Consider the following 24635-nt stretch of genomic DNA (forward strand, 5'->3'; position numbering starts at 1 on the left):
GCTCTAATCTGAAAACTAGGTGAATCATGCTAGTTACCTCCCTCTAGCTCACAGCAAATCAATAACCAACTCTTACATGAAGCACAGTATATCCATTTTCAAATATCTTAAGTATTCTAGTGAAAATCCACCTACATGTCTCCATCTCCAGGTCAAGCCTTATTTCTCTCCCTTGACCACCTACAATAACCACCCAATTGAGCTATCTGCCTCCACTCTTGCCCCTTACGGTCCATCTTGTACATAACAGAATGATCTTTCAATGCATTTATCAGATCATGTCATTCTCTTGCTTTTAGACCATTAGGGTGCCATTTCATTACATGCCAAATAAAATAAAAGTCAAACTTCTTATAAGGCTTATGTGCCCTGAAGTATCTGGCTTGACAAAGAACAATTTCATTTATTTTTCAAAATGATCTTTTGAGATGTGTGATTACATCTGACTCTACAGATGAGAAAACTGAAACTCAATGAGGTCACTATACTTGCACACACAGTTAGAAATTAGAGGAGCTAAGATGCAGACCTCAGTCCATCTGGTTCTAAAGCCTGGGCTCTTTTCTAATAATTCTCGAGGAATATAAAGATGGGGATTAAAATACAAACTCTTCCAGTGAGGAAATCTTGTCAGGGGATGGTCTTTATATGGAAAAAGTAGGAAGACTCTTCTTTACCTTTTCCTGGTAGACTTCTGAGGACAATCGAGCGTGCTGGTCATAAGATGGAATTCTCTGGGAGGACGGCAAATCTTACTGTGACCAGGCTGGCTTTGGCTGTGCTGCGGGTAGACCACAATTTCAAAGGTATGGCCTTCGGCATCCACTCCTATGAAGAAGGTGCAGACCCTGAGGTGAGTGCTGCTGTGAAAACTGAGAACCAATTGGTCACACACTCTTTCAAGTCTTTATTCATTTACTTCTTAGGAGGAAAAAAAAGAAGGCACTCTTTTTCTGTGGTTCTGGGAATGGAGCCCAGGACCTTATGCATGCCAGGCAAGCACTCTACCACTCAGTCACATCCCCAGCTCTGCAGGACACAAAGTTTAAATCTTCAGGGGACCTTTTAAAAATGCATATATCCCAGGAAAGATTCATATATCACCCTGAGGAGGCTACCATTTTAGTTGGAATGGTATCTGTGGGATGTGTGATGATGCCACCTTTGACCCTGTGACATGAAATTATCTCAATGTCAGTTTATTATTTGCCATTGTTTATGGAGCATTCATATGTTGAGCATTGTACTACAGTTTAGAGATGAGGAGACAGAGAAGTTAGTTTGTCTAAGGACATACAGCCCTCCTGGCTAAGTCAGAATCCAAACCTGATTACCATGATTTTATCATCACTCGTGTATCAAAATATCAGACTATGTCCCATAAATATGTACAGTTGTTATGTATTTGTTATGAAAAATAGTCTGATTCCATTTTACTATATCACACTACCTCAGCCTTTCACAGATCGTAAGCCACCAATACCACTCAAAAGAATTTAGTGACCCTAAAACCCTATCAAGATAAAGATATCACTATTACTTCTTAAAACCCCTTATGCGCCTCCCCAGTCAATACCTGAAACTACTACCTCCAGGGACCACCACTGTTCTGATATTTTCACACCATGGATTTTTTTTCTGTTTTACAACTTTATACAAATAGAATCATTATAATATGTATTCTCTTGTATAAGACTTCTTTCATAATACAGCAGTATGGTTTTTTGAGATTCACCCTTTCTCCCCATAGTTTTTTCCTTTTTATTTCTCAATAATATTCCATTTAACATATATACCACACATTGTTTATGTATTCTGTTGGACACTTGGATTGTTTTCAATTTGGGGCTATTATGAATAATGCTATTATGACCATTCCTGTAAGTCTTTGCATGGACATATGTTTTCATAATTCTTCAATAAATACCTAGGAATGGAATGGTTGGCTCACTGGTTGTATGTTTACATTTATAACAAGCTACCATATTGTTTTCTAAAGTGGATAATTATGTGGAGTAATTGTTTATTTTTGTATTGACCATTCATGTATCTTCTTTAGTGAAATACAGTCAAAATCTTTTGCCCATTTTTGACTTGGCTTGTTTACCTTCTTATTGAGGCATGAGTATTCTCAATATATTCTAGCTGCAAGTCATTTATCAAATACAAGTTTTGATAGTATTTTCTCTGTAGCTTCCCTATTTGTTTTCTCAGTGGGCTCTTTCAATGGGCAGAAGTTTACAATTTCATAAAGTCTCATTTATAAGTTTTCTCTCTTATTAATAACCATGTCTAAATATCCTTTGTCTACCAGCAAGTCATGATGATATTCTCCTCTGCTTTTCCTTAACATCTCTTTGGTTTTAGCTTTTACATTGAGGATGATAATCCTAGTTAATTGAATGGATGTTCGTATAAGGTGTAAGGTAGGGGTTGGGGATAGTTTTGTTCCATTTGAATATCTAGTTTTTCCAGCACCATTTATTGAAAACTTTCCCTTTCCCATTGGCTTGTTTTGGTACTTTTGACAAAAAAATCAAACGAATAAAAATTTAAAAAATTTTTGTGATGGAGCTCTATTTCTGGCTTTTCTATTTTGTTCCATTTATATTTTGTAGATTCTTGTTACCACACTGTTTTGGTGTTGTCTTCAGTCTTGAAGTCAGTAGTGTGAGTCCTTTAACTTTGTTCTTTTTCAAGATTACCTCAGCTGTTCTAAACCTTCTTTATGTCCATATGAGTGGTTACATTTGTTTATCAATTTGTGCAAAAAAGTTTATGGATATATGATTGTAATGAAAGCTATTGTTTAATTTTGGGAGAATTTATTTCTTAGCAACATTAAGTTTTCTAACCCAGGAACATTTACATTGGTTCATTTAATGTTCTCCCAACAATATTTTATAGTTTTTCATGGAGATGTACAATTTTTTGATAAATTGATTCCTATTTTATGGTTTTTGATGCTATTGCAAATGGAATCATTTTAAAATCTAATTTTCTAATTATTTGCTGCTAGTATATGAAATATAGTTACGTATATAAAATATATAACATATAATTTATATACTATATATAAAATATATGATACAGGTGAACAACCCTAATTCAAAATTCCAAAATATCCTGTTGTTTTGGATTTTGGAGCATTTCAGATTTCAGACTTTCACATTAGGGATGTTCAACTGGTAAAGTCTGCAAGTATTCCAAAATCTGAAAAACACCAAAATTTGAAACACTTCTGATCCTGAGCATTTTTGAAAAGGGACAATCAACCTGTATATGTAATTTATGTAGCCCATGCATTTGCTAGATTTACTTATTTGTTCTAGTAGTTGTTTTGTAGATTCCTTAAGACTTTATATAGAATAACACCATCTGACAATAGAGAGTTTTATTACTTCCTTATTGATCTTTATTTTTTCACTGCTTTTTCTTTTGGCCTTATTTTGATGTGTAATACTTCTAGTAAGATATTGAATAGAAGTGGTTAAGTGGGAATCCTCGTTTTGTTCTTGACATTAGATGAATAAATTCACTATTTTACCATTACCATTATACCATTATAGTAGCCCTATTTTTATTTCATTGCAGAAGTTACCTTCTTTTTTTTTTTTTTTTCTTTTTTTTTTTGACCTGAGGTCTCACTGTGTTGCTCAGGTTGACCTTGAACTCCTGGCTTCAAGTAATCCTCCCAGCTCAGCCTCCTGAGTACCTGGGACTACATATGTGTGCTACCATGTCTGGCTGGAAGTTACCTTCTATTCCTAGTTTGCTGAAAATTTTGGTCATGCATGGTCATTGAATTTTGTCAAATGATTTTCTGTATCTCTTGATATACAGCAAACAGAATGAAGAAGAAATAAGATATCAGAATAAAGAAGACAAACAGTATTGTTTATCTTTGCCCATGATTCTTTTAGTATCAATTACACTGATTTTAAATATTAAACCATTCTTATATTCCTGGAATAAACTCTACTGGTCATGGTGTATTATCATTTTTATATTTCTATATTCAGTGTGCTTAAGAAAAGTTAAGCATTTTTACACTTATGTTTATGAAGCATATTGGTCTTCATTTTCTCTCTTTTAAAAATAATATCTGTCTTCACTTTTTTCTTTTTAAACTAATTTCTGTCAGACTTTAGATTAAGGCTGGGTGCAGTGCCACATGCCTGTACTCCCCACGATTTGGGAGTCTAAAGCAGGAGAATCACAAGGTTGAGGCCAGCCTCAGCAACTTAGAAAGACCCTGCCTTAAAATAAAAAGTAAAAAGCTCTGGGGATGTAGCTTAGTTGTAAAGCACCCCTGAGTTCAATCCCTGGTACCAAAAACAAAACAAAACAAAGACTTTAAGATCTTGCCAACTTTATAAAAGTGAGTTGGGAAATGGTCCCTCTTCTACTTTCAGAAAAAGTTTGTGAAATATTGGTGTTATTTCTACACTAAGTGGTTGATGAGGTTCATTAGGAAACCCTATGGGTCTGGAATTTCTTTATGGTAAATTAAAATAAAATTATTGGTGCATATTAATTATACAGAATGGTGGGTTTCATTGTGGCATGTTTGTGCTACATAAAAACATTGTTTGATCAATTTTACTCCCCAATATCTCCCCCACCTCCTTTTCTCCCACCCTGACCCCCTTCCTCCACCCTGATGTTTCCCCTTCTACTTTCCTTGCATTCCCCCCTGTCCCCTGTTTCTTCCTCCAGCTTCTTTATGGGAAATAATTGATAGCTAATTCAAACTATTTAATGGATATAGTGACATTCAGATTTTCTAATTCATCTTTTTTCTGTTTTAGTTAGTTGTATTTTTCCTAAGAATTTATTTCACGTATCTTGCCAAGCTTGTTGGCTAGAGTTCATAATATTTTGTTAGCACCTGTATGATTTATAGTTTGAGTTAGCAAACTTATTCTCTAAAGCACAGGTAATAAATATTTTTGGTTTTGTAAGCCACAAGTGGTCTCTGTCTATTGTGTGTCCTTATGTTTTAGTTTTTGTTTCTCTCCTTCCTTCCTTCCTTCCTTCCTTCCTTCCTTCCTTCCTTCCTTCCTTCCTTCATTCCTTCCTTCCTTTCTTCTTTCTTCCTTCCTTTCTTCCTTCTTTCTTTCTTTCTTTCTTTCTTTCTTTCTTTCTTTCTTTCTTTCTTTCTTTCTTCTTTCTTTCTTTCTTCTCTCTCTCACTCTTTCTCTCATACAACCTTTAAACAACGAAATATCAAATCCATTCTTACCTCAGGGCAATCTTTAGTAAGATGTGTTCTTCTGACTAGTTTGTCAACTTCTGATCTATAGTGTTAATTCCTCTTTCCTTCAGTTTTTGATGTCCTTCAAAGCATTCATTTCAGTCCACCATCAGGCTAACTGCTGTAAAAACAGGCAACTCACCCTGCGATGTTAATTTTTTTCAAAAGTCTAATCTTCTCCAGATTTTGTCTGCTTTTGTTCATTTTCCAGTGACTTAAAGCCATTGTTAGTTTATATAGTTGTTATATGCAGTGGGTATCAAATCCGTTAGGAGGTATTTAGCCATACTAGAAGCAGATAGTGACTTCCCATTGCATTATATTTACACATATCATTTTCTATTATAATGTTGATGGATAAACCAACCAACCTAAATCACATTCTTGGTACCAAACTGTGTAAATATTGAAGCTAAAACACGACCTTTCTGAGATACTTGATTGCCTAAGCAGGGATCATTTGTGCTAGGGAAGAGCCATTGATGGTTTTGGGGTTCATAAGTTATTTTTACAAATATCGCAAACTTTCATTCTCCCATTACACACCAACTAGGTAAGAGCTTCTTGAGACAGAGCATAGATAATAGGATTTTGTGTTGGACTAAAATCATATCTTTGTTCAACCACATCCTAGCTTTATGATCTTGGACAAGTCACATAACTTTTCTTAACCTCTGTTTCCTGATATCATAATATGAACATGCTTAAACAAGGGTGCTCATGAACCCTGTTTTTCTCTGGGAGACAAAAGGTTTACAACTGTGATTCCAGTGTAATTTTTGATAAAGCCCCCTTTATGCCTCATTTTTTCCTGAGAATAGAAGCCACAAGCTTCTATGACTTCTTTCCTGACTTGCTTTTAACAAGAGTGTTGGTCAACAAACTATAGGCAAGTGCCCAATGCTATTGGCTGGTTTTTATTGTTGTTTTGTTTTCCTTTTCAAAACTCTATGCCGCAGGGTGGGGGAAGAGGCCTGATTTCCAAGACTGGACTTTATTTCTGAGAATCAGGACAAATCACCTAGTTTGTCATTCCTCCCACCTCAGTTATTACTCAAGTAGAAGCAGGTTAAGGAGAGAGATCCTCAAAGATAGGCTTGGAAAGGAAAAGGCAGTGTGTGTGTGTATGTGTGTGTGTGTGTGTGTGTGTTTGTGTGTATGTGTGTGTGTATGTCTACAAATATGTGCATCAGGATCATGTCTTGCCCTATGATTTGAGTGTGTGTGTATGTGCATGTGTGTGTGTATGTGTGTGTGTGTGTGTGTTTGTGTGTATGTGTGTGTGTGCGTCTACAAATATGTGCATCAGGATCATGTCTTGCCCTATGATTTGAGTGTGTGTGTATGTGCATGTGTGTGTGTGCGTGTGTGTGTGTGTATGTGTGTGTGTGCGTCTACAAATATGTGCATCAAGATCATGTCTTGCCCTATGATTTGAGTGTGTGTGTGTATGTGCGTGCGTGTGTTCATTTGTGTGTGTGTGCATGTGTGTGTATCATAGCTTATGGAGCTAGTTCCACTGCTCTGCCCTCTGTAGGACACTCTGGGGCAAGTGCTAGGGTGGGAGGTGGGAAGGCCTTCATTCCAATAGATGAAGACTCCAGCTTTCACTCCCTGACTTTTCTTGGCAGATCTACCTGGGCAATGCCCCTCTGGATAGAGTTTTGGCTTCCATATATTTGCCTAAATCACTGAGGGAGAAAATTTCTCTTAACAACTTACAAACCATCTTGTTTAGTTTTTTTGGCCAAACTTCACTTTTTAAGGTAAGTTCTTGCCTCTGGGAACTGTCATGAAATGACATATGGTGACTCATTGTAATTATGAACTCCTGCTATTTTCATGATGTTCTGTTTATTTTAGAATATGTTCTCTGATTGATTCCACAAGTCTTCCAGCACAACCCCTGGCCCTCAACATGAATCAACATCTACTTTAATGATGTTCTACAATTTTTAATTTTCACAGCTTCTCAGCTTTGGAAGCGACCTTAAGGATTATTTGGTGACCAAACAGAGGCCTCAAGATGTTTCAAAGCTATAAAAGAACAGCACGTTCTTCTGATGAAATGCCCTTTCAGCTTGCTAGTGCTTTCTTCCCAAATCTTTCCTGGCTCCTCAAAAGCAACATGCCCACTCTTTGGGGCCAATTTATTTGAAACTGGTTGGTGTTCAGCAGGATACTGACTTGCAGGCATTTGTTGATCTTTCTCCCCACCCCCGTAGAACCTTCTCTGAGGGCTTCAGTCCTCACCCACTTTAAAAACACAGGCAGTGTGATGTGATGGTGAAGAGCATGGGCTCAGGGGCCAGGCTGGTAGAACTTGAAGCTGGCTGTGCCATATTCTGCTCATGTGACTGTGGATGAGCTATTTAACTCCATGTGCCTTAGTTTCCTCCTATATGTAAAATAGGCTAAGAATAGTACCTCAGAGAGCTGTCGAAGGATTAAAGAATTTATGTATATAAAGTGCTTACAACAATGCCAGGTACATAATAAGCACAACAATGCCAGGTACATAATAAGCACCACTGTGTTTGCATCACTATTATTGTTATCCTACCTTGAGTCTGTGCCTAACAAACAGCCCATTTCTTCAGGCCACATTTATCTCATCTAGCTGATGGGAAGACAGCCATCAGAGTTTGCACGATGTTGATGACAATGAACAGTATTAATTGTTAATATTTACACTTATTATCTCATTTTCTTCTCATGAGAAACTGAGACTCAAAGAGGTTAAGCAATTTTACCTAGGATCACATAGCTAGGAAATGGCATAGGTAGGAATCAAACTCAGACTGTCTGACTCCAATGTTCATGTATTTAAGAGGTGAATACATTAATTTGCCCAAGTGTGCTTGCATTCTAAGGAGATTATTCAGAGGAATGAATTTCTGGTGGTCAAATATTCACAGAGTTGTCGTGGGGATGGTGGGGGGAGATGGTACTGGGCCAATTCAAAATATATCACATTGCCAGGCATAGTGGCAGACACCTGTAATCCCAGCAGTTTAGGAGGTTGAGGCAGGAGGATCTCAAGTTCACAGCCAACCTCAGCAACTTAGGGAGGTTCTAAGCAACTCAGAGAGACCCTGTCTCTAAATAAAATACAAAATAGGACTGGGGATGTGGCTCAGTTGTTGAGTGCTCCTGAGTTCAATCCACAGTAACTCCCACAAAACATAAAATATATCACATCCTTATACTACCTACCCACTCAAATATATCACATCACCTACAAGCATGTCTGTAAAACATTCAGTTCCCCTGAAATTCTGCAGCCACTCTTTCTTCTTTTTAAATTCTACTTACTTCTGTGGAATTAGCTCAAATCCTACCCAGGACATCTGCTAGAGTTACTGAGCCCCTCTCTGCCTTGCACTGTGGACAAAAACTTTTGGTGGACAAAAAATTTTAATAGAAATTTGAAAGGTGGTCTGATCCTTTGGATAAGACTGTCAGTTCTCTGTATCATCTGAGATGCCATTATTTTGGTCTTAAATTCTCATTTCTTCAGAGGGCTGTGCTTGTCTATTAGAATAGGAGATAAACTTGCTTTGCATAGATTTCACACTTAATAAGAAATTTTTATTCGCTAACATCTTCTACCAAAATGGATTAGAGATGTTTGCCAAAATTAGTCTGCAGACGTCATAGTGCCAGATGAAGAAGGATTAGAACTAGCTTGCCATCAAATTCAAAGCTGAAAGGGTCCTCAGAACTCATATAGTGTCCCATCCCCTCATTGTACTAATGAGGACGCTGAGACCCAGAAGGAGGAAGACACTTGCTAAAGGTGACTCAGTTTACTAATTTATTCATACACTTATTCATTCAGTAAATATTTGTTGAATTCGTACTCTGTGTCTTAAGTGGTTCTAGATGCTGGGGATATCAACTGAGCAACAGAGATGTGATGTCTGCCCTCACAGAACTTCCAGTGTGATGGAGGAGAGCAAAGACCTGAAGGTTCTGCCACTGAATGGGGAACCTGAGGCTGAGATCTGTGCCAGTGGTTGTTGGATACTGAGTGTTTATAAGAGATGCCACCTCTTAACTACCTATTCTTCGAGTCCCCAAGTCTTGCAGCCTTGTTTTTATATTGCTTCCTATAAAATCTTTGATCAGAATCTTAACTGTCATTACAACACATTACCTTCAAAATTGTTGATAAGACACCACTCCTGAATGTCATGTACTTCCTCCTCCACTCCTCTACTAGCTGCAGTTCTCAGAGAGAGGGAAGGGAACTAGGTAAGTGCAATGTGCCATAGGGACTCTGGGACTGGAGAAGAGGGTCTCTATTCTCATCTGGAGGAGCAGGAATGGCCTAGTGTAAGAGAGCTCTTAGCTCACACCTGAGACTGCAATAGGAGCTAGAAAATGAAAGATCACGAAGAGGGAGGAAGAAGGAAGGAAGGAGAAGTGTTTCAGTGAGAGGGAATGGGTTGTTTTTTCCCCAGCATGGTCACCATTTTGTAGTTAAGAGAAATGAGGACAGAGGAGAGGTTAATTAAGTCTGAAGCTGTCATGGGTGTCACCTTTGCCTTTTTCCACCACAGAAAATTGTATCTTTTAGACTAAGTTGGGAGGGTAATTTGAGATCATCAAGTCTACCCTCCTTCCTCATGTGACCAGTGGTCTAGAAGGAAGGGGACCTTTAGAGGAACAAGAGGACTTGCAGCTAGCTCTTGGTCTTGCCAGTGTCAGTCAGGGCCTTTCCAACTATACCATGCTGCTAATACATCTCTTCATTAGGCTATTTCAGGTGATTCCACTGGGAAAGGAACACTTAGCCATAAGGCTGGTTTGGATGAGGAGTACAGGTCAGAAACAGGAAGTGAGTAGCTTCCTAGTGGACATTCACTGCATTCACATTTACCCAGATGTCAAAGCTACAGGGCTCAGGTTGGGTAGGGGGCATTGTATCATGAACACTGTATCTTCAGAAATATGAAGGAATGCCATCTTTTAAAAATGGCCTGGCAGGTTTTTCATGAAATGGCTTTTGGGATCACCTCCTCCAGGCCTTCTTGGCAAGTTCTTAGAGGATTTGCTTCTTCTCCTTTCCAGAAATAGGCACAGACCCTGTAAGCGGTCCCTTCAAATGTGCCCCAGAAGAGGCATACTTTCAACTGGAGCCTTAGCCATTGGAACTTTGGCCCTGTTGATTACAAAGCCCCATATCTCAATAGGTACATTCTAGTTCATTGTCTTTAAACCAACATTTATTATCTGTCCTGTCATTCACTAGTTTGTGTGACCTTTGTACATATAGGCATTGAGCCTGTCTAAGCCTCAATTTATCTGAAAAACTGTCTGTCTATGTGAAGTCCAGGAGCACAAAAGATAGTGGATAGTGTAGAAAGCACTTAGCAAAGTATCTGACTCAGTGAGCCCAAGATAAATATCTACCATGCAGGGAACATTAGGATACACAAAGCCTGGACTAGGACCTCAGAGCTCATGGTCCCCTAGGTAGAAGAAGACTATCCTCAGAGATTCATTCCAAGCTGACTGCTGATCAAACTGTTTCCATCTCCTGTGAGGCTAGAACATGAAGTGGTTTATAACTAACCCATGATGTATTTAGATTCCTTATGGGGGTGTGCCCTTATAAAGATGGTTGAGATTTAGAATTGGGGTGAGTTTTTTGAAATGTAATGATCTGGAGAGTTATCCAATTTGGGGATAGTTTTATGTTTAGTGCAATGCTAAGTAGCAGGTACAAAACCAAAACTGGTTGGATAGATATTTGGATAGATAGATGAATTAGCATATTGTTCCCTCTTGGTTTAATGATGACCTTATATGAAGTCAGGAGATGAGCTGAATGATCTCTAAAAATTCACTCTCATACCAGGTGTGGTGTCACACACCTGTAATCCCAGTGGCTCAGGAGGCTGAGGCAGGAGGATCACAAGTTCAAGGCCAGCCTCGGCAATTTAGCTAGGTGCTAAGCAACTCAGTGAGACCCTGTCTCTAAATAAAATACAAAATAGGACTGGGGATGTGGCTCAGTGGTCAAGTGTCCCTGAGTTCAGTCCCAGTATGCCGCCCCCCCCAAAATTCCCTCTCAGCTTGTAATTTTATTTTCCACATTTCTGTACCTAATACTGCATGTAGCAGTTCACAAGTTCTAGATTGATAATGAACATGTAGAATCTTAGAAATTTGGAACCTAAACTTCTCTTCTTTATATTTCAATCTACAGATAAAAAATGTCATGAAAAAATTAACCACATATGTTGTGAGTGCCAGTATTTCAGATATGTCCATTCAAAACTTGGCTGATCCAGTGCTCATCACTCTACAGCATATTGAAGGAAACTGGGTAATGTTCATTTTTATCTCAGAATAGGATGGCCTCAGAACTCCTCCTTGATTTTCCTATTAAAATAATTTTTCAATTAACAGATGTGATTTAAAGATTTAGTGAAGATTGTCCCATTCCAGGTATCAGAGGTGTGTTGTAATTGGGGACTTTAAGAAGTGTAATGCTTTATCCCAAAGTTATAGTGAGTGGTGGGCATTCTAGCACTGTGACAGATTGGCAAGGCAGTGACTGAGGATAGTTGAATCTATTGGTTGTCCCATCACACTAAATGACATTTAATTCCATTTATTTTTAAGTGAGGCAAACAGCTTCATTCAAAATAACTGAACATTTGTATTCTTCAAATTTCCATGAAGAGCATTAAAATTTGTATTAATTATCACCAAAGGACTAAAACCATAGTCATATGGTATAACATAAGGCATATATTACTAAATGATCAAATTTAGCCTTAGAATAAGAATGAATTACTATTCCATTCTTTGCTGTTAATGTGTGTCCAGTGTGAAATCTTAATAGCCTCCTTCATTGCCAATCTATAAGACCATATGGTACAACATATTTTTCACTAGTCTTGATTCTAGAAGAGAAGAAGAGAAGGAAGAGTGGGAGAGAGAATTTTAAAAAACATAGCAAATGAAACATGTTAATGGGGATGATCTCTCAATTTGGACTGGAGCTACAACTCTCAAATCACTCCCAGCAATTAATTATTCCTTCCCCCCAGTTTCTCAGAGATTGTGGGACTTGGCAAGGCCCTAGGAATGTTTGGTAGTCCTAATGAGGAGGTAACTCAACCTTATGTCCATAAGGCATGAATGATCTCAGCTGTGAGTCCTAAGTCCCATGGCTCTATAAAGAACATCCAGTACAAGCCAGGTATGGTGGTACAAACCTGTAATCCCAGCAGCTCGGAAGACTGAGGCAGGAGGATCATGAGTTCAAAGCCAGCCTCAGCAATTTAGTGAGACCCTGAGCAACTCAGTGAGACCCTGTCTCTAAATAAAATACAAAATAGGTCTGGGGATGTGGCTCAGTGGTCAAGTGCCCCTGAGATCAATCCCCGGTATCCAAAAGAACACATAGGAGATCACCATGTGGTGACATGATGTTTTCTTATTTATGAATCCAGAGTTAGATGGTGTTAGTCTTAAAATCAATTCACAAATTGTTCTATTGTGTTTGTATGCAAACGTGTGTATCTACTGTCTGAAAACTCTTTTGTGTGCTCATTACTGTGTAGTTACTCTCATGAGGAAAAATGTTTACCTCTGATTTCTTTTTTCCAGAATTATGATCAGGTTCACTGTGCCTTTTGGGATTTTGAGACAAACAGTAAGTATTTTTGTAAGCAACCTTTTCCCCAGATCATTTTCATATTTGGCAGTTGAAAGGGTACCCCTTATTGTGCTGAAGCTGCTGTCTTATCAGACTCTACAGAGCACTCTGAAAAACCAAGGTACAAGATATAATTTTTATATCAAATTAGGGTATGGAAATTAAGAGAAAAAAATCCTTTTAGATAAGACAGATGAGACAGTTAAAGTCTCAACTGAGAGGTAACAAATTTGGAAGAAGGAAATTGGAAGGACCAATGCAGAGTAGCTCAGCTGTTTGAAGAGTTGAGGAATGACCACCTGGCTCTTTATTTGTGCATTCCCACAGGGATTTTCAATGGCTACTATGTCCTTCCTTTTTTTTCCTCCTTACTTCTTCTAAACTGACTGTGTGACCTTGGGAAGGCCATTTAACCTCTCAAGGTCCCAATCTTTTCCATCTTTTCATTGAGGAAATGAGACTTCTTGCTTTGTCCCTAAAGGGCCCTTCCTGCTTGAATGAGTATGAGTCTTTGGCACCAGTAAGAGATACTGAGGATGGTTATTGCTGAATGGGTTTTGCTTACGCTTGCCATCTTCATTGGAATCTGTAGGGATAACACGAAATCTCAGAGAATTCCACACAGAATCAATTTCCCCTGGAATTCCAGAGCTGACTGCGAGAGGAGTCCTACTGTGGAATATCTGGCTGGGAAATTTTCCTTCTTCAGTATCCTTAGGATTCTTTGAGAAAAGGGAAATTCTAATTTCTTTTAGTTCTCTGGTGTACAGGAATACTACCTATTTCTGAGAAACAGAATTAATACTCTCCTTTCCTGGTACCCTCCATGTCTTTCAGGCAGAGAATACTGTAAAGTGATGAGCTTTGTCCCCCATACCTTCAATACATTGATCTCTGCACTCATTAATGCCAAATGCTGGTATTACCCCTGTCTCTCTGCCTAATGGATCCAGAACTTCTGAAATCTGTGGAATTATCCTGGATGAACAAATTCAAACTACACTATGTGCTATATTTGTCCTTCTGGCTTAATGCCACCCTGGAGGCTCTACTTTAAATCTGTTGTAGGACCCAATATTGACAGGTTATGTCAAATGAGAGTTGGCTTCAGAACCCTGAGTATTCTGAGAAGAAACTAGGCAGGTGTCAAGTAGACCAGAGGCTCAAGTTGACCCTAAGAAACTCTAGATGTGGGCACAAAGCACTTAATACCAGTTGAATTCTGGGATTACCTGGTTGTTTAGGATGTCTGTTCCAATCCCACCAAAGGTCAGTGTACAGTCCACAGGTCCATGTCCTTCAAAAAGTTCTAGATCTGCCTATTTCCTGTTTATTGGCTATTTTAAAAAAGCATCACTCCAACATGGTAGCTAAAATCTTGTTCATGATTAGAGTCTGTCCTAATCTGTAGAGGTATGGTACAAGAACAGGAAAAGTGAGAGACAATGAAGTTAGGCCATGTACAAAGTTCCTTAAAAGTCAATTTGGTCCTTTAGTCTTAATTTAATTTTGGTATTCAATTATACCTCTATCTTGCAGTCTTAACGAACAATGTTAATTATAACACACGTTTGGATGGTGCATACAATGAAATGTTAAACATTTCTGAGAAAAGCAAAACTGCTTTGAAATTCCCTTCTGTCTCCTGCAGATGGGCTAGGTGGATGGAATTCATCAGGCTGTAAAGTAAAGGAAACGAATGTAAATTACACAATCTGTCAGTGTGACCACCTCACCCATTTTGGAGTGTTAATGGTGAGTTGTCTCATCATCATTCCTCAATAGAATTTTGACAACTTTTATTAGATTCAGATCAGTAATACATGTGTGAACAAAGTTATGGGGAAAAAAAGTCCATTCTCCCATCTTTATCCAAAGTATAGCAGATAGAAACAAGTATTATCTTTCTCCTCATAAAATGAATGCCTACTCTTCAAATTTCAAGCACTACAAAAGGTCCTTGTAATTCCCCTCCCGAGAAATCACTACCTTTAACAGTTTGATATGTATGTGTATATTCATTTAGAATCTTTTCTTATGTTTATATTACATTATGCTTTTTATAAAAATGGGATCAAATTTTTTCATACTGCTTTACCACTTACTTTTTCTAACTCAGCAATATATATTGGACAATTTTCAGGCAAATATGTATCCATTTACTTCAATTTAAAAATGCCTTTATGGTATACCATTATGTGGATTGAACACAATGAATTTAACCAAACCCTGATAGGTGGATGTTTTAGCTATTTTTCTCCAATATAAACTTTGCTATAGTACACATCTTATTTATTTTTCTTCCAACACTGGTGAAAGTATTCCTGTAGGATAAATTGACAGAATTGCTGAATGAAGGGTATTATCATCAACAATTTTTAATTGTAACAATTATTGTCAAATTGTAGCTTACATAAGATGTATTTTTAAAATGTTTGCAGTACTTCACCTAATAAGAATTGTGTGACCAATTTGCACAGCCAGGCTCAAACCCTCAGCACCATTGTTAACTATCCTAGTTCCTTCACCCCCCATGATCTTCTTAACATCAGGATTTGCTGAGTTTTCCTTCTAAACCACTCTCAACCAAATGGCTTTTCTACCCACACATGAATACTTCATTGGTCTCTTAAGTTACTTTATTAGATAGTGTTATTTGAATGTGTCATGTGTGAGTTGTTTCTCCAGTTAATAGTAAGTTCTTTGAGGGCTGAAAGTTTGTCTGACATTATATATATATCATCATTCTTCAATGGAATTTATATGTATATATATGTATATGTATATCAATTGACTAACTCTTGTTGAATAGATATTTTTTTTAAGTAATTAATATGGCTGGGGAAGTAGATCAGTGAAAGAGTGATTGCATAGCATGTGCAAGACCCTGGGTGCAATCCCCAGAACCAATCTCTCTCTCTCTCTCTACACACACACACACACACACACACACACACACATATATATATATATGCACACATGTTATACATATAGAGAGATATTATACATATATACATTATGCAAACATATATATAGAGATTTTATATATATATATATATATATATATATATATATATATATATACACACATATACATAAATGTAGAGATAGAGAGAAAGCAAGAGATTGATCAATTCCAGGGATTGAACCCAGGGTCTTGCACATGCTAGGCAGTCACTCTATCACTGCGCTACATCCCCAGCCTTATTTATTTCTTTAAAAAAACTCTATTCAACAAATAAGAGTTAGTCAATTGATTGTTACCCAATTGTGAGAAATTTTTTTCAGTTTCCCTGAAATCGACCAGAGCATTACAGTAGGAGTCAGAAGACCAGGGTTTATTTCCAGCCCTGTCATCAACTAGCTTTGTGATCTTGTTTGGGTTGTTTTTCTTGTTTGGAACTTAGATTTTTCTTCTGAAATGTAAATGATTGGAGGAGACCAGTGTTTATCAATTTAGGCCCTATTGATAACTGGTCAAATAATTCTTTATTGTGGGAGTCTGTTCTGTGTGTTTTAAGACATTCAGCAGCATCCTGGGCCTCTACCACACTACAAGCCAGTAGCACCCTTCCCGGTTGTGACAATCAAAAGTGTCTCCAGACACTGCCACATGTCCTAGGGGGAAAGACAGAATTACTTTCAGTTGAGAACTCTCAGAGTAGATCAGTGCTTCCTAATTTTTTGCAAGTTATAAATCTCCATAATCATCTGATGAATGCTATGGACCTTCTTCCCCAACCAATTCATTCATATATTCAAATAATTTTGTGTCATTCCAGGTCTTTTATGGTCCTCAGATTAAGAAATTACTAGACTATGTGATCTCTAAGGCCCACTTTGTCTTTTAATTTTATGAGTTATTTAAGGTCTAAGGGAAAAGAACATTTTTTGATGTTCCGTGTAGTGTTTTGGGACGCGCAGTTCACATAATGATTCACTTTGTATCCCAAATTCACATCTATTAGCTTGGTTATATTTTAAGTGTGGAACATGTTAATGACAATGAAACCAAGGACTAAATGTTCTTTCAATTCTGTCAATGTCTCTCCATGTCTTGTACACAGTAAGTTGCACTAGGCATAGACACCAGACAATGTAGGGTCCTATCATATATATATCTACACAATCTGGTTGCATAAGAACTAGTGCAAATATATTCTACATTATGGGAACCACCTGTTTGTGAGCACTGGAAGTATTATGTCATAAACTTGCTCTGGTAGATGTGTAACATGCACACATTTCATTCTCTAGGATCTATCCAGGTCTACAGTGGATGCAGTGAATGAACGGATATTAGTTTTTATTACATACACTGGATGTGGAATCTCCTCCATTTTCCTGGGAATTGCAATGGTGACATACATAACTTTTCAGTAAGTTTGATACAGATTTGCTCTAAGTTTAATTTGATTTGATGGATGCTGTTGTCATTGCAACCTTGTTAATTTCATGAACAAATCACAATAGGAATAGGTCAGATTCTTTAGATTATAAAGTGAGTAAATTAAAAGCACAACAAAATAACTATCAATTTTAACAAAATGTTTGAATTGGACTTTTAAAAAGCAAGAGGGCCGGGATAGGAAAAGATTTTTCCACCAGGATACAAGAAGACTAATCCATAAAAGAAAAAACTGATAAAGTGGACTTCTTTAAGAAAAGAACTTATACATTTAAGATAGCAAAATGGCAAATCACTGTCTGGGAAGAAGATGTTTGCAATGCATGTATCTGACAAATGACTTTCATGCCAAATATATTTAAAACTCCTAAAAATAACAAAAACAAGACAGTACAATTGGAAAATGGACAAAAGAGTTTAACAGGTATGTCACAAAAGAGGCTATCCATGTCTAATCCTAACCTTTGCCCAAATGGCCATTAAACATATGACAAGGTTCTCAACATCATTTTTCATCAGAGAAATGTGAATTAAACCACAACCGTATACCATTAGGCACCCAACAGAATGGTTAATATTGAAAATACTGACCATAGCAGGTATTAACAAAGATGTGAAACAACTGGGACTCTTATACATTGCTTCAGGGAGTCGACGAAATGGCACAGATACTTTGGAAAATCATTTGGCAATACCTGCTAAAAGATAAATACACATTAACCATTGATCTAGAAGTTTTACTCTTAGGTATGTGCTCAAGAGAAATAAGTGCATCTGTCCACCAAAGTATAAATACAGGAATATTCATAGCAGCTTCAGTCAGAGTAACTCCAAATTTGAAACATCCCCAATGTACATTAACAATTCACTGGATGAATAAAAGGTGCTGTCTTTGTAAAATGGAATGCTATACAATAGAAAAAATGAATTGCTCCTATAGAATACAATATTTAAATCTCGGAGACATAGAATTAAGCAGAAGAAGCTAGAAAATCAGAAGATAATGTTTTATGATCCCATTTATGAGAAGTTTCAAGTGCACACACAAGCAAATCTATAGGGACATAAGTTGGAATATTGATTACCTCTCATGGGAGTTACTGAGCCTTATGAGGTATTGAAAATATTCTACCTTTTGATCTGAGTGGAAGTTCCACAGGTGTATACGGATGTAAAGATTCACTGAGTACATTCTTAAATTCTGTGCACTTTACAATTTACCTGTTTAAAATTCCACATTAATAGAAAATAAAAATTACAAAATTTAAATCAAAAAACACTGAGTAGAAATTGCAAAAAAAAAAAAAAAAAAGAATCAAAGGGGTAAATAAGTATCTTTAAATTTGGAAAATACTAGATCAGTTTCCAAAAAGTACAATTGTGATCTCTTATTGAAATTTAAGGCTATATTTCCATGATTCCAATCATCGCAATCTTTGGTAATATCCATGTAAATCCAGTTTACATCGTTTCCATAGCCATCATGCTTTTAATAATATGCAAATCCAGCCTGCTGCATTGGTGATAATAGTATTGTAGTACCCAAGAAACTCTTCCCTTCCTTCTTTCAATTGCTTAGTTGAGAGAGGCTGTTATTAATCCTGTTAACAAAGGTCACTACGTTTAGGATACTTTGATTCTATCTGGAAAGATATTGGGGGTACTCTAAAATTCAGTGTGTGAATATATATATATAATTATTTTATTTATTTAATTTATATAAGTAATTTAAGTAATTTAATTTTAATAGATAGTTCTTTTATTCTTTCAGTACACAGATAAGATGTGGCAGTGATTCAAAAAGAAACCCTACCTAACTTACTATTGTGTTTTTTCTTTTAGCAAACTTCGAAAAGATTATCCTTCCAAAATCCTGATCAACCTGTGCGCAGCACTACTAATGCTAAACCTGGCATTTCTGGTCAATTCCTGGTTGTCATCATTTCAGAAAGAGGGACTTTGTATCACAGCTGCAGTGGCGCTTCATTACTTCCTGCTCGTTTCTTTAACTTGGATGGGCCTGGAGGCAGTCCACATGTATTTTGCTCTAGTCAAAGTCTTCAACATATACATTCCATATTACATCCTTAAATTTTGTCTTGTTGGTTGGGGTAAGTGTATCTGTCACTGCTTTTGATATCTTTGTTTTAAGCCTGTGCGTTTTTCTAATTCTGGCGCTTAGTCTGCTTTGTGCTGCTATAACCAAATACCTGAGACTAAGAAATTTATAAAAGGATTTTATTTCAAGATTAATTTATTAGTTTTAATTGGTCTATTATAATTATAGATAATAGTAGATTTGTTTTTTAATTTTTAATTTGTTCTTTTTATATATACATGATATTAAAAGAGATTTGTTGTTATATGTTTATACATGAACACAATATAATATAATTTGGTCACTTTAATTCCCCAGTACCTCCCTTTCCCCTCCCTTTCTTCCTCCCCCTGATTCCCTTCCTCTATGCTCCTGGTCTATCTTCTATTTTCATGAGATCCCCCCACTTTCTTTTCTTTTTTCTCTCTGGTTTCCACATATGAGAGAAAATAGATGACCCTTTACTTTCTGAGTTCGGCTTATGTCCCTTAACACAATGAGATTTACTTAAGTTTTGGAGACTGGGTTGTCCAAGATCAAGGGGCCTGCATCATGGTAGGAAGCATCACATGGGGGTGGAGGACAGAACTTATAAGGAAATTTCTTCTGCAAAATATGAACCCACTCCTGCAATTATGATATTAATCCATTCATGAGGTCAGAACCCTTATAACCTAATCCATTCTTAAAGAATCTGTCTTACTACTGTTGTACTGGGGATTAAATTTCTACCACACGAACTTTGGAAGACACATTCAAACTATAGAAATCTCCATTTATTTGGGACCAAAATCTATTAATATCACAGTTAAGGAATTAAGGATAATCTCACTGGTGTTTGGGTGTGAATCTCTTTTTTCTGCCTATATTGCTCTATAAATTCAACTTTTAATCTTTATGGCAAGGAGTTGGTGCACAAATATTTGAGTATTTTCATATGTGTTGTGCTAAATGCTGGATATATAAGGGTAAACCTGTTAGATTTTGGTCCTCCCTTTACAGAAGTTAAAATCACAATATACACTGATAAAACAACTAACACTTAGGTAACCTTTACTTGTACCAGAAACTTTCTAAGTGCTCTATATACTTATTTAGTTTTCACAGTATTTCTATGGGATGAGTTCCATCATTATTCGTACTGAGAACACCAAGAAACAGAGAGGTTAGGTAATTTGCCAAAATTCACACAGCTAATAAGTGGCAGAATAGGGATTCAAATTAGGGAGTCTGTCTCCATATATTGAACTTTTAACCTCTATGATTTTGCCATACTGTTTAAGGAACAGGAAAAGGACTTGACATGAGTAAAGGGTGTCTGGCCAGTCACAACCTGACTCTTTTGACACCTCATAGCTGCTGCCCTCACAAGAAACCAGAAACAGAACTCAGTATGGATATTTTCCTGATATAAATGTCATTTTATTGGTTTGCTTTCTTGTATTTCTTTTCAAGATAGTAAGTACTGTAAGTACTGGAAAGGTTTTCTTTTTTTTTTTTTTCTTTTTCTTTTGTGCTGGGAATTAAATCCAAGGGCACTCTACACTGTTACATCCCCAACCCTTTTTATTTTTTATATTGAGACAGGGTCTGATAATTTGCTAAGGCTGACCTCAAACTTGCAGTCCTCCTGCCTCAGCCTCCATGCCCAGCTTTCCTTCCTGTATTTCTTTTCTTTCTTTTTTTTAATTTTTATTTTTGTACTGGGAGATTGAACTTGGGGGCACTTAACCACTGAGCCACATCCCCAGTCCTTTTAATCTTTCATTTAGAGACAGTGACTCACTGAGTTGCTTAGGGCCTTGCTAAGATGTTGAGGCTGACTTTGAACTCACAATCCTCCTATCTAAGCCTCCTGAGGCCGCTGGGATTACAGGCTTGTACCAGCATATCTAGCATCCTTTCCATATTTCTAATGGACATGGTCAGCTCAGCTCCTTTCCCATCCTCTCTTGCCTATACAAAACAGATTTTGTGTTCAGACAATGTGTTGGGTACACAAGAGATGTATATTAAGTAGGATACATAATGGTACATAGGTAGATAGATTTTATCTTCCACTGTCTTTGTGAAGATAATAGCTTCCTAATTAGCTCCTCATCCTTTTAATGAGTTCATTAACATAGTGCATGCTTTCCTTGAATACACAGTCAGTGCTATTATCTATGCTAATGTCGGGTGCAGAGACAGACAAATAGTAAACAAAGCATAATCTAAAACATGGCTTCAGTATACCTTGGAATCTATCAGAAACACTTGCTTTTGTGTGCACCCCTCATCTTTTTTTTTTTTTTTTTTCTTGTGGTGCTGGGGATTGAACCCAGGGCCTGTGCTTGTGAGGCGAGCACTTTACTAACTGAGCTATATCCCCAGCCCTGCACCCCTCATCTTGATTCAACCAAAAGATTGAAAAATGTTATGGAGACGTCTTCATGAAAGGATGAAGGGGTTGTACATGTTCCTTGATACTGGCTTTTCTTCTTCCTTGTCACCACTCTTTCTTGACTCCCTGTGTGAAAGGTCCTCCTTCACTTGCTCCTCAAGTGTCAGTTTTCCCCGGGACTTGTTTCTTGCCTCTGTGATCTTCTGGTTCCCCACACACCTCCTGGGGTAGAGGGAGAGGCAGAGAAGGCTAATGCTTGGACTTGGAGAGAAGAATATCTTGAAGAGTGTCAAGTATGCACGAGCCAAGGCCAAGCTAAGGCTGAGGCCTGCCAAGGTTTGCAGGTAAAGAAAGATACAACGAGTGGCTCTTAGACTCAGTTTCTTACTTACAAAGACAGCACAAGGAAGAGTAGCTCAAAGTGCCAGCTCCCAAGTTCTTGTGCAACATGCTGAAAACAGCAGCACCCAAACAAAAGGGAACAGATGATTGCCCCACGAGTTCTGGGATTTCCTATTGCTTAGGAGCCAGTTCTAAACAGAAGCTGTGAGGTTTTCTATTATGTAGCTGTGTTCTGAGGGGACAGGGTACAAAGCCCTACAACTCTGCTGCACCTAGGTGATGGGAAATGGTCTCAAAACAGCCTTCCAGGGGAGGCGAGTAGGAGATGGCTTTGGAGCACCTCCTCACAGGCTTCTCCTCCCGTTTATGGAGGACCACAGGGCACTCTGCCAAAATTCAGATAAGCTGACATCCAAGCCTTTACCTAAGTGGCCTGTGTGGATACACGCAAGGTCCCCAAGGGCCCACTTCAGGGAGTTTTCAAAATTTAATTATTAGACAAATGCAATGAACTGTAAGGCAAATAAGTATTAGCATCTGTTAAGATTTGAAGCTGTGTCTTCCTAATGTCAAAGCAACCTGTTCTAAAGGTTCGTTTCTTTTTGAAACCCCTGTTGAAACTGGAGAACATCATGCTATGTAAAATAAGTCAGACTCAGAAAACCAAGGTTGAATGTTTTCTCCCATATGTGGAAGCTAGAGCAAAATAAGAGGAAAAAAGTGTGTGTGGGGGGGTGGATATCAAAAAGATATAGGGAAGATGAGTGGAGTAGGCGATGGAGATTGAGAGAGAGAGGGAGGAGGAACAAGAAAGGGGAGGAAATGTGGAAGGATTTTGATAAAATCATGCTATCTGCATGCACATAGTGTATATAGTGAATTTCAGCTTTATGTGTATCTAAATAATTAAATAAGTGAAAGGAAGACCGGTAGAGTAGATGAAGGAGAATAGTGGGAGGGAGGAGGGGAGGAAACAGGAGGGTGGCAGGTGGAATGCGACTGAAATGGAGTAAATTAAATTTCATGCATTTATGATTATGTCAAAATGAACCCAACTATTATGTATAACTATAGTGCATTAATAAAAGAAAAAACTGTCCAAGGCAGTAGATTTGTCCACATTTTTAAAAAACCAAACAATCAATAGGGATACTTTAAAAAATTATGTATGTATAAACTTGAGGACTGATGCTTAATTCCATCCTAAATATGAGTTCTCCTTCCATCCCTCCCTTCCAGTTTCCAGGGGGGATCTTTGAAACAGGTCTGCATCATTCTAGGCACTGTGCTTGGTGTGGACTGTACAGATTAGAAGGAACTCTCCTATTTATCACAGAATAGGATGGTGGAGGATTTTTGCACTCTGGGATTTGGAATAACTTTGGAAAATATCTTACAAAACCCCTAAAATGTGTGTGGGTGTATGCTCTTCATTTAGAAGAAATACAGTTTTAGGAATAAAGAAATCATTTAAGTTCTGCAAATGTACATGAAATTGGATTTTTCAACCCTGTGTCTACACTCACATCACGTTTGACCATTTTAACTGAACTGATTGCTTTATTATAGTCTGGCTGAATTGACTGGTCGTTAACTGGTCGATCTAGTCAAAATGTCAAACTAGTAATGAGTGTGGAAACAGCTTCCCTGTCAAAAAAGCACTGAAGGCTGCAGCTGATTGCCTGCGCCCTTCCTCCAAGGTGACCTAGACAAAAAGATAGTGGGAACTAAGGGGCAGTATTGAAAGGGAAAAAATTGGCAGCCCATCATTTAAGAAGAAATGCTCGATGCAAACTTGCATTCCAATGAACTAGATACTTCCATTGCCAAGTTGATTTTTTGGCACTTGAGCTATTTTAATAACCAGTGGGCGTTGTATTGGAGCCATTGGCATGCCGTTTAATTTAGCAGATTGGAAAACTCCTAGAAATGTTTAACTTGGAAGAATTCACAAACATTTTGCAAACAATGGTATTTTGATGCCTGCACATCTGTGGCTCATTTAAACAGTATCTTAATATATCAGTACCCACAGTCATTGATCAGGATCCTTCTCCTATGATGTAATGGGATCTTTTGGCTTGCTTTCCCACTCTAGGAATCCCAGCAATCACAGTGGCAATCATACTCAGTGCAAGGAAAGATCTGTATGGAATTCTGAGCCCAACAACTCAGTTGTAAGTACCAGGAGCTCTGCTCCTTAGGTGGTGGGAGTTCTGGCCTGGCTGGGTATGGTGGGATCTTATCAGCTTGGGGCTTGGCCTTGACACTGGATTCAGGGAGAACTCAGCCTTAGCCTTTCTACCCTGGACATGTTTGTGGCCACACTCATGTAATGGTTAGCTACCTAGACTCTGTATGACCTTGAGTAAGTTACCAAATCTCCTAGTTTTAATTTCTTCTGAAAAATTGGAGTAATAATGTTTGCTCTCAATGTCATGTGCAAATTAAAATGAAATCACATATATG

At 37.7% G+C, this 24635-nt stretch overlaps 1 protein-coding gene across 1 annotated transcript in view; it reads left to right on the forward strand.

Moving 5' to 3' along the window:
- The window catches only part of Adgrg4 (adhesion G protein-coupled receptor G4), a 132607-nt gene that overhangs the window by 94156 nt on the left and 13816 nt on the right, over positions 1-24635 (forward strand). Inside the window, exons 14-21 of the mRNA XM_047537190.1 lie at positions 691-853; positions 6889-7023; positions 11475-11594; positions 12887-12932; positions 14587-14690; positions 17193-17314; positions 19186-19454; positions 24265-24343. Coding sequence (XP_047393146.1) covers positions 691-853; positions 6889-7023; positions 11475-11594; positions 12887-12932; positions 14587-14690; positions 17193-17314; positions 19186-19454; positions 24265-24343 — 1038 coding nt within the window. The remainder of the gene's footprint in view (positions 1-690; positions 854-6888; positions 7024-11474; positions 11595-12886; positions 12933-14586; positions 14691-17192; positions 17315-19185; positions 19455-24264; positions 24344-24635) is intronic.

Source organism: Sciurus carolinensis, chromosome X (assembly GCF_902686445.1).
Source record: "Sciurus carolinensis chromosome X, mSciCar1.2, whole genome shotgun sequence".
Lineage (NCBI taxonomy): Eukaryota > Metazoa > Chordata > Mammalia > Rodentia > Sciuridae > Sciurus > Sciurus carolinensis.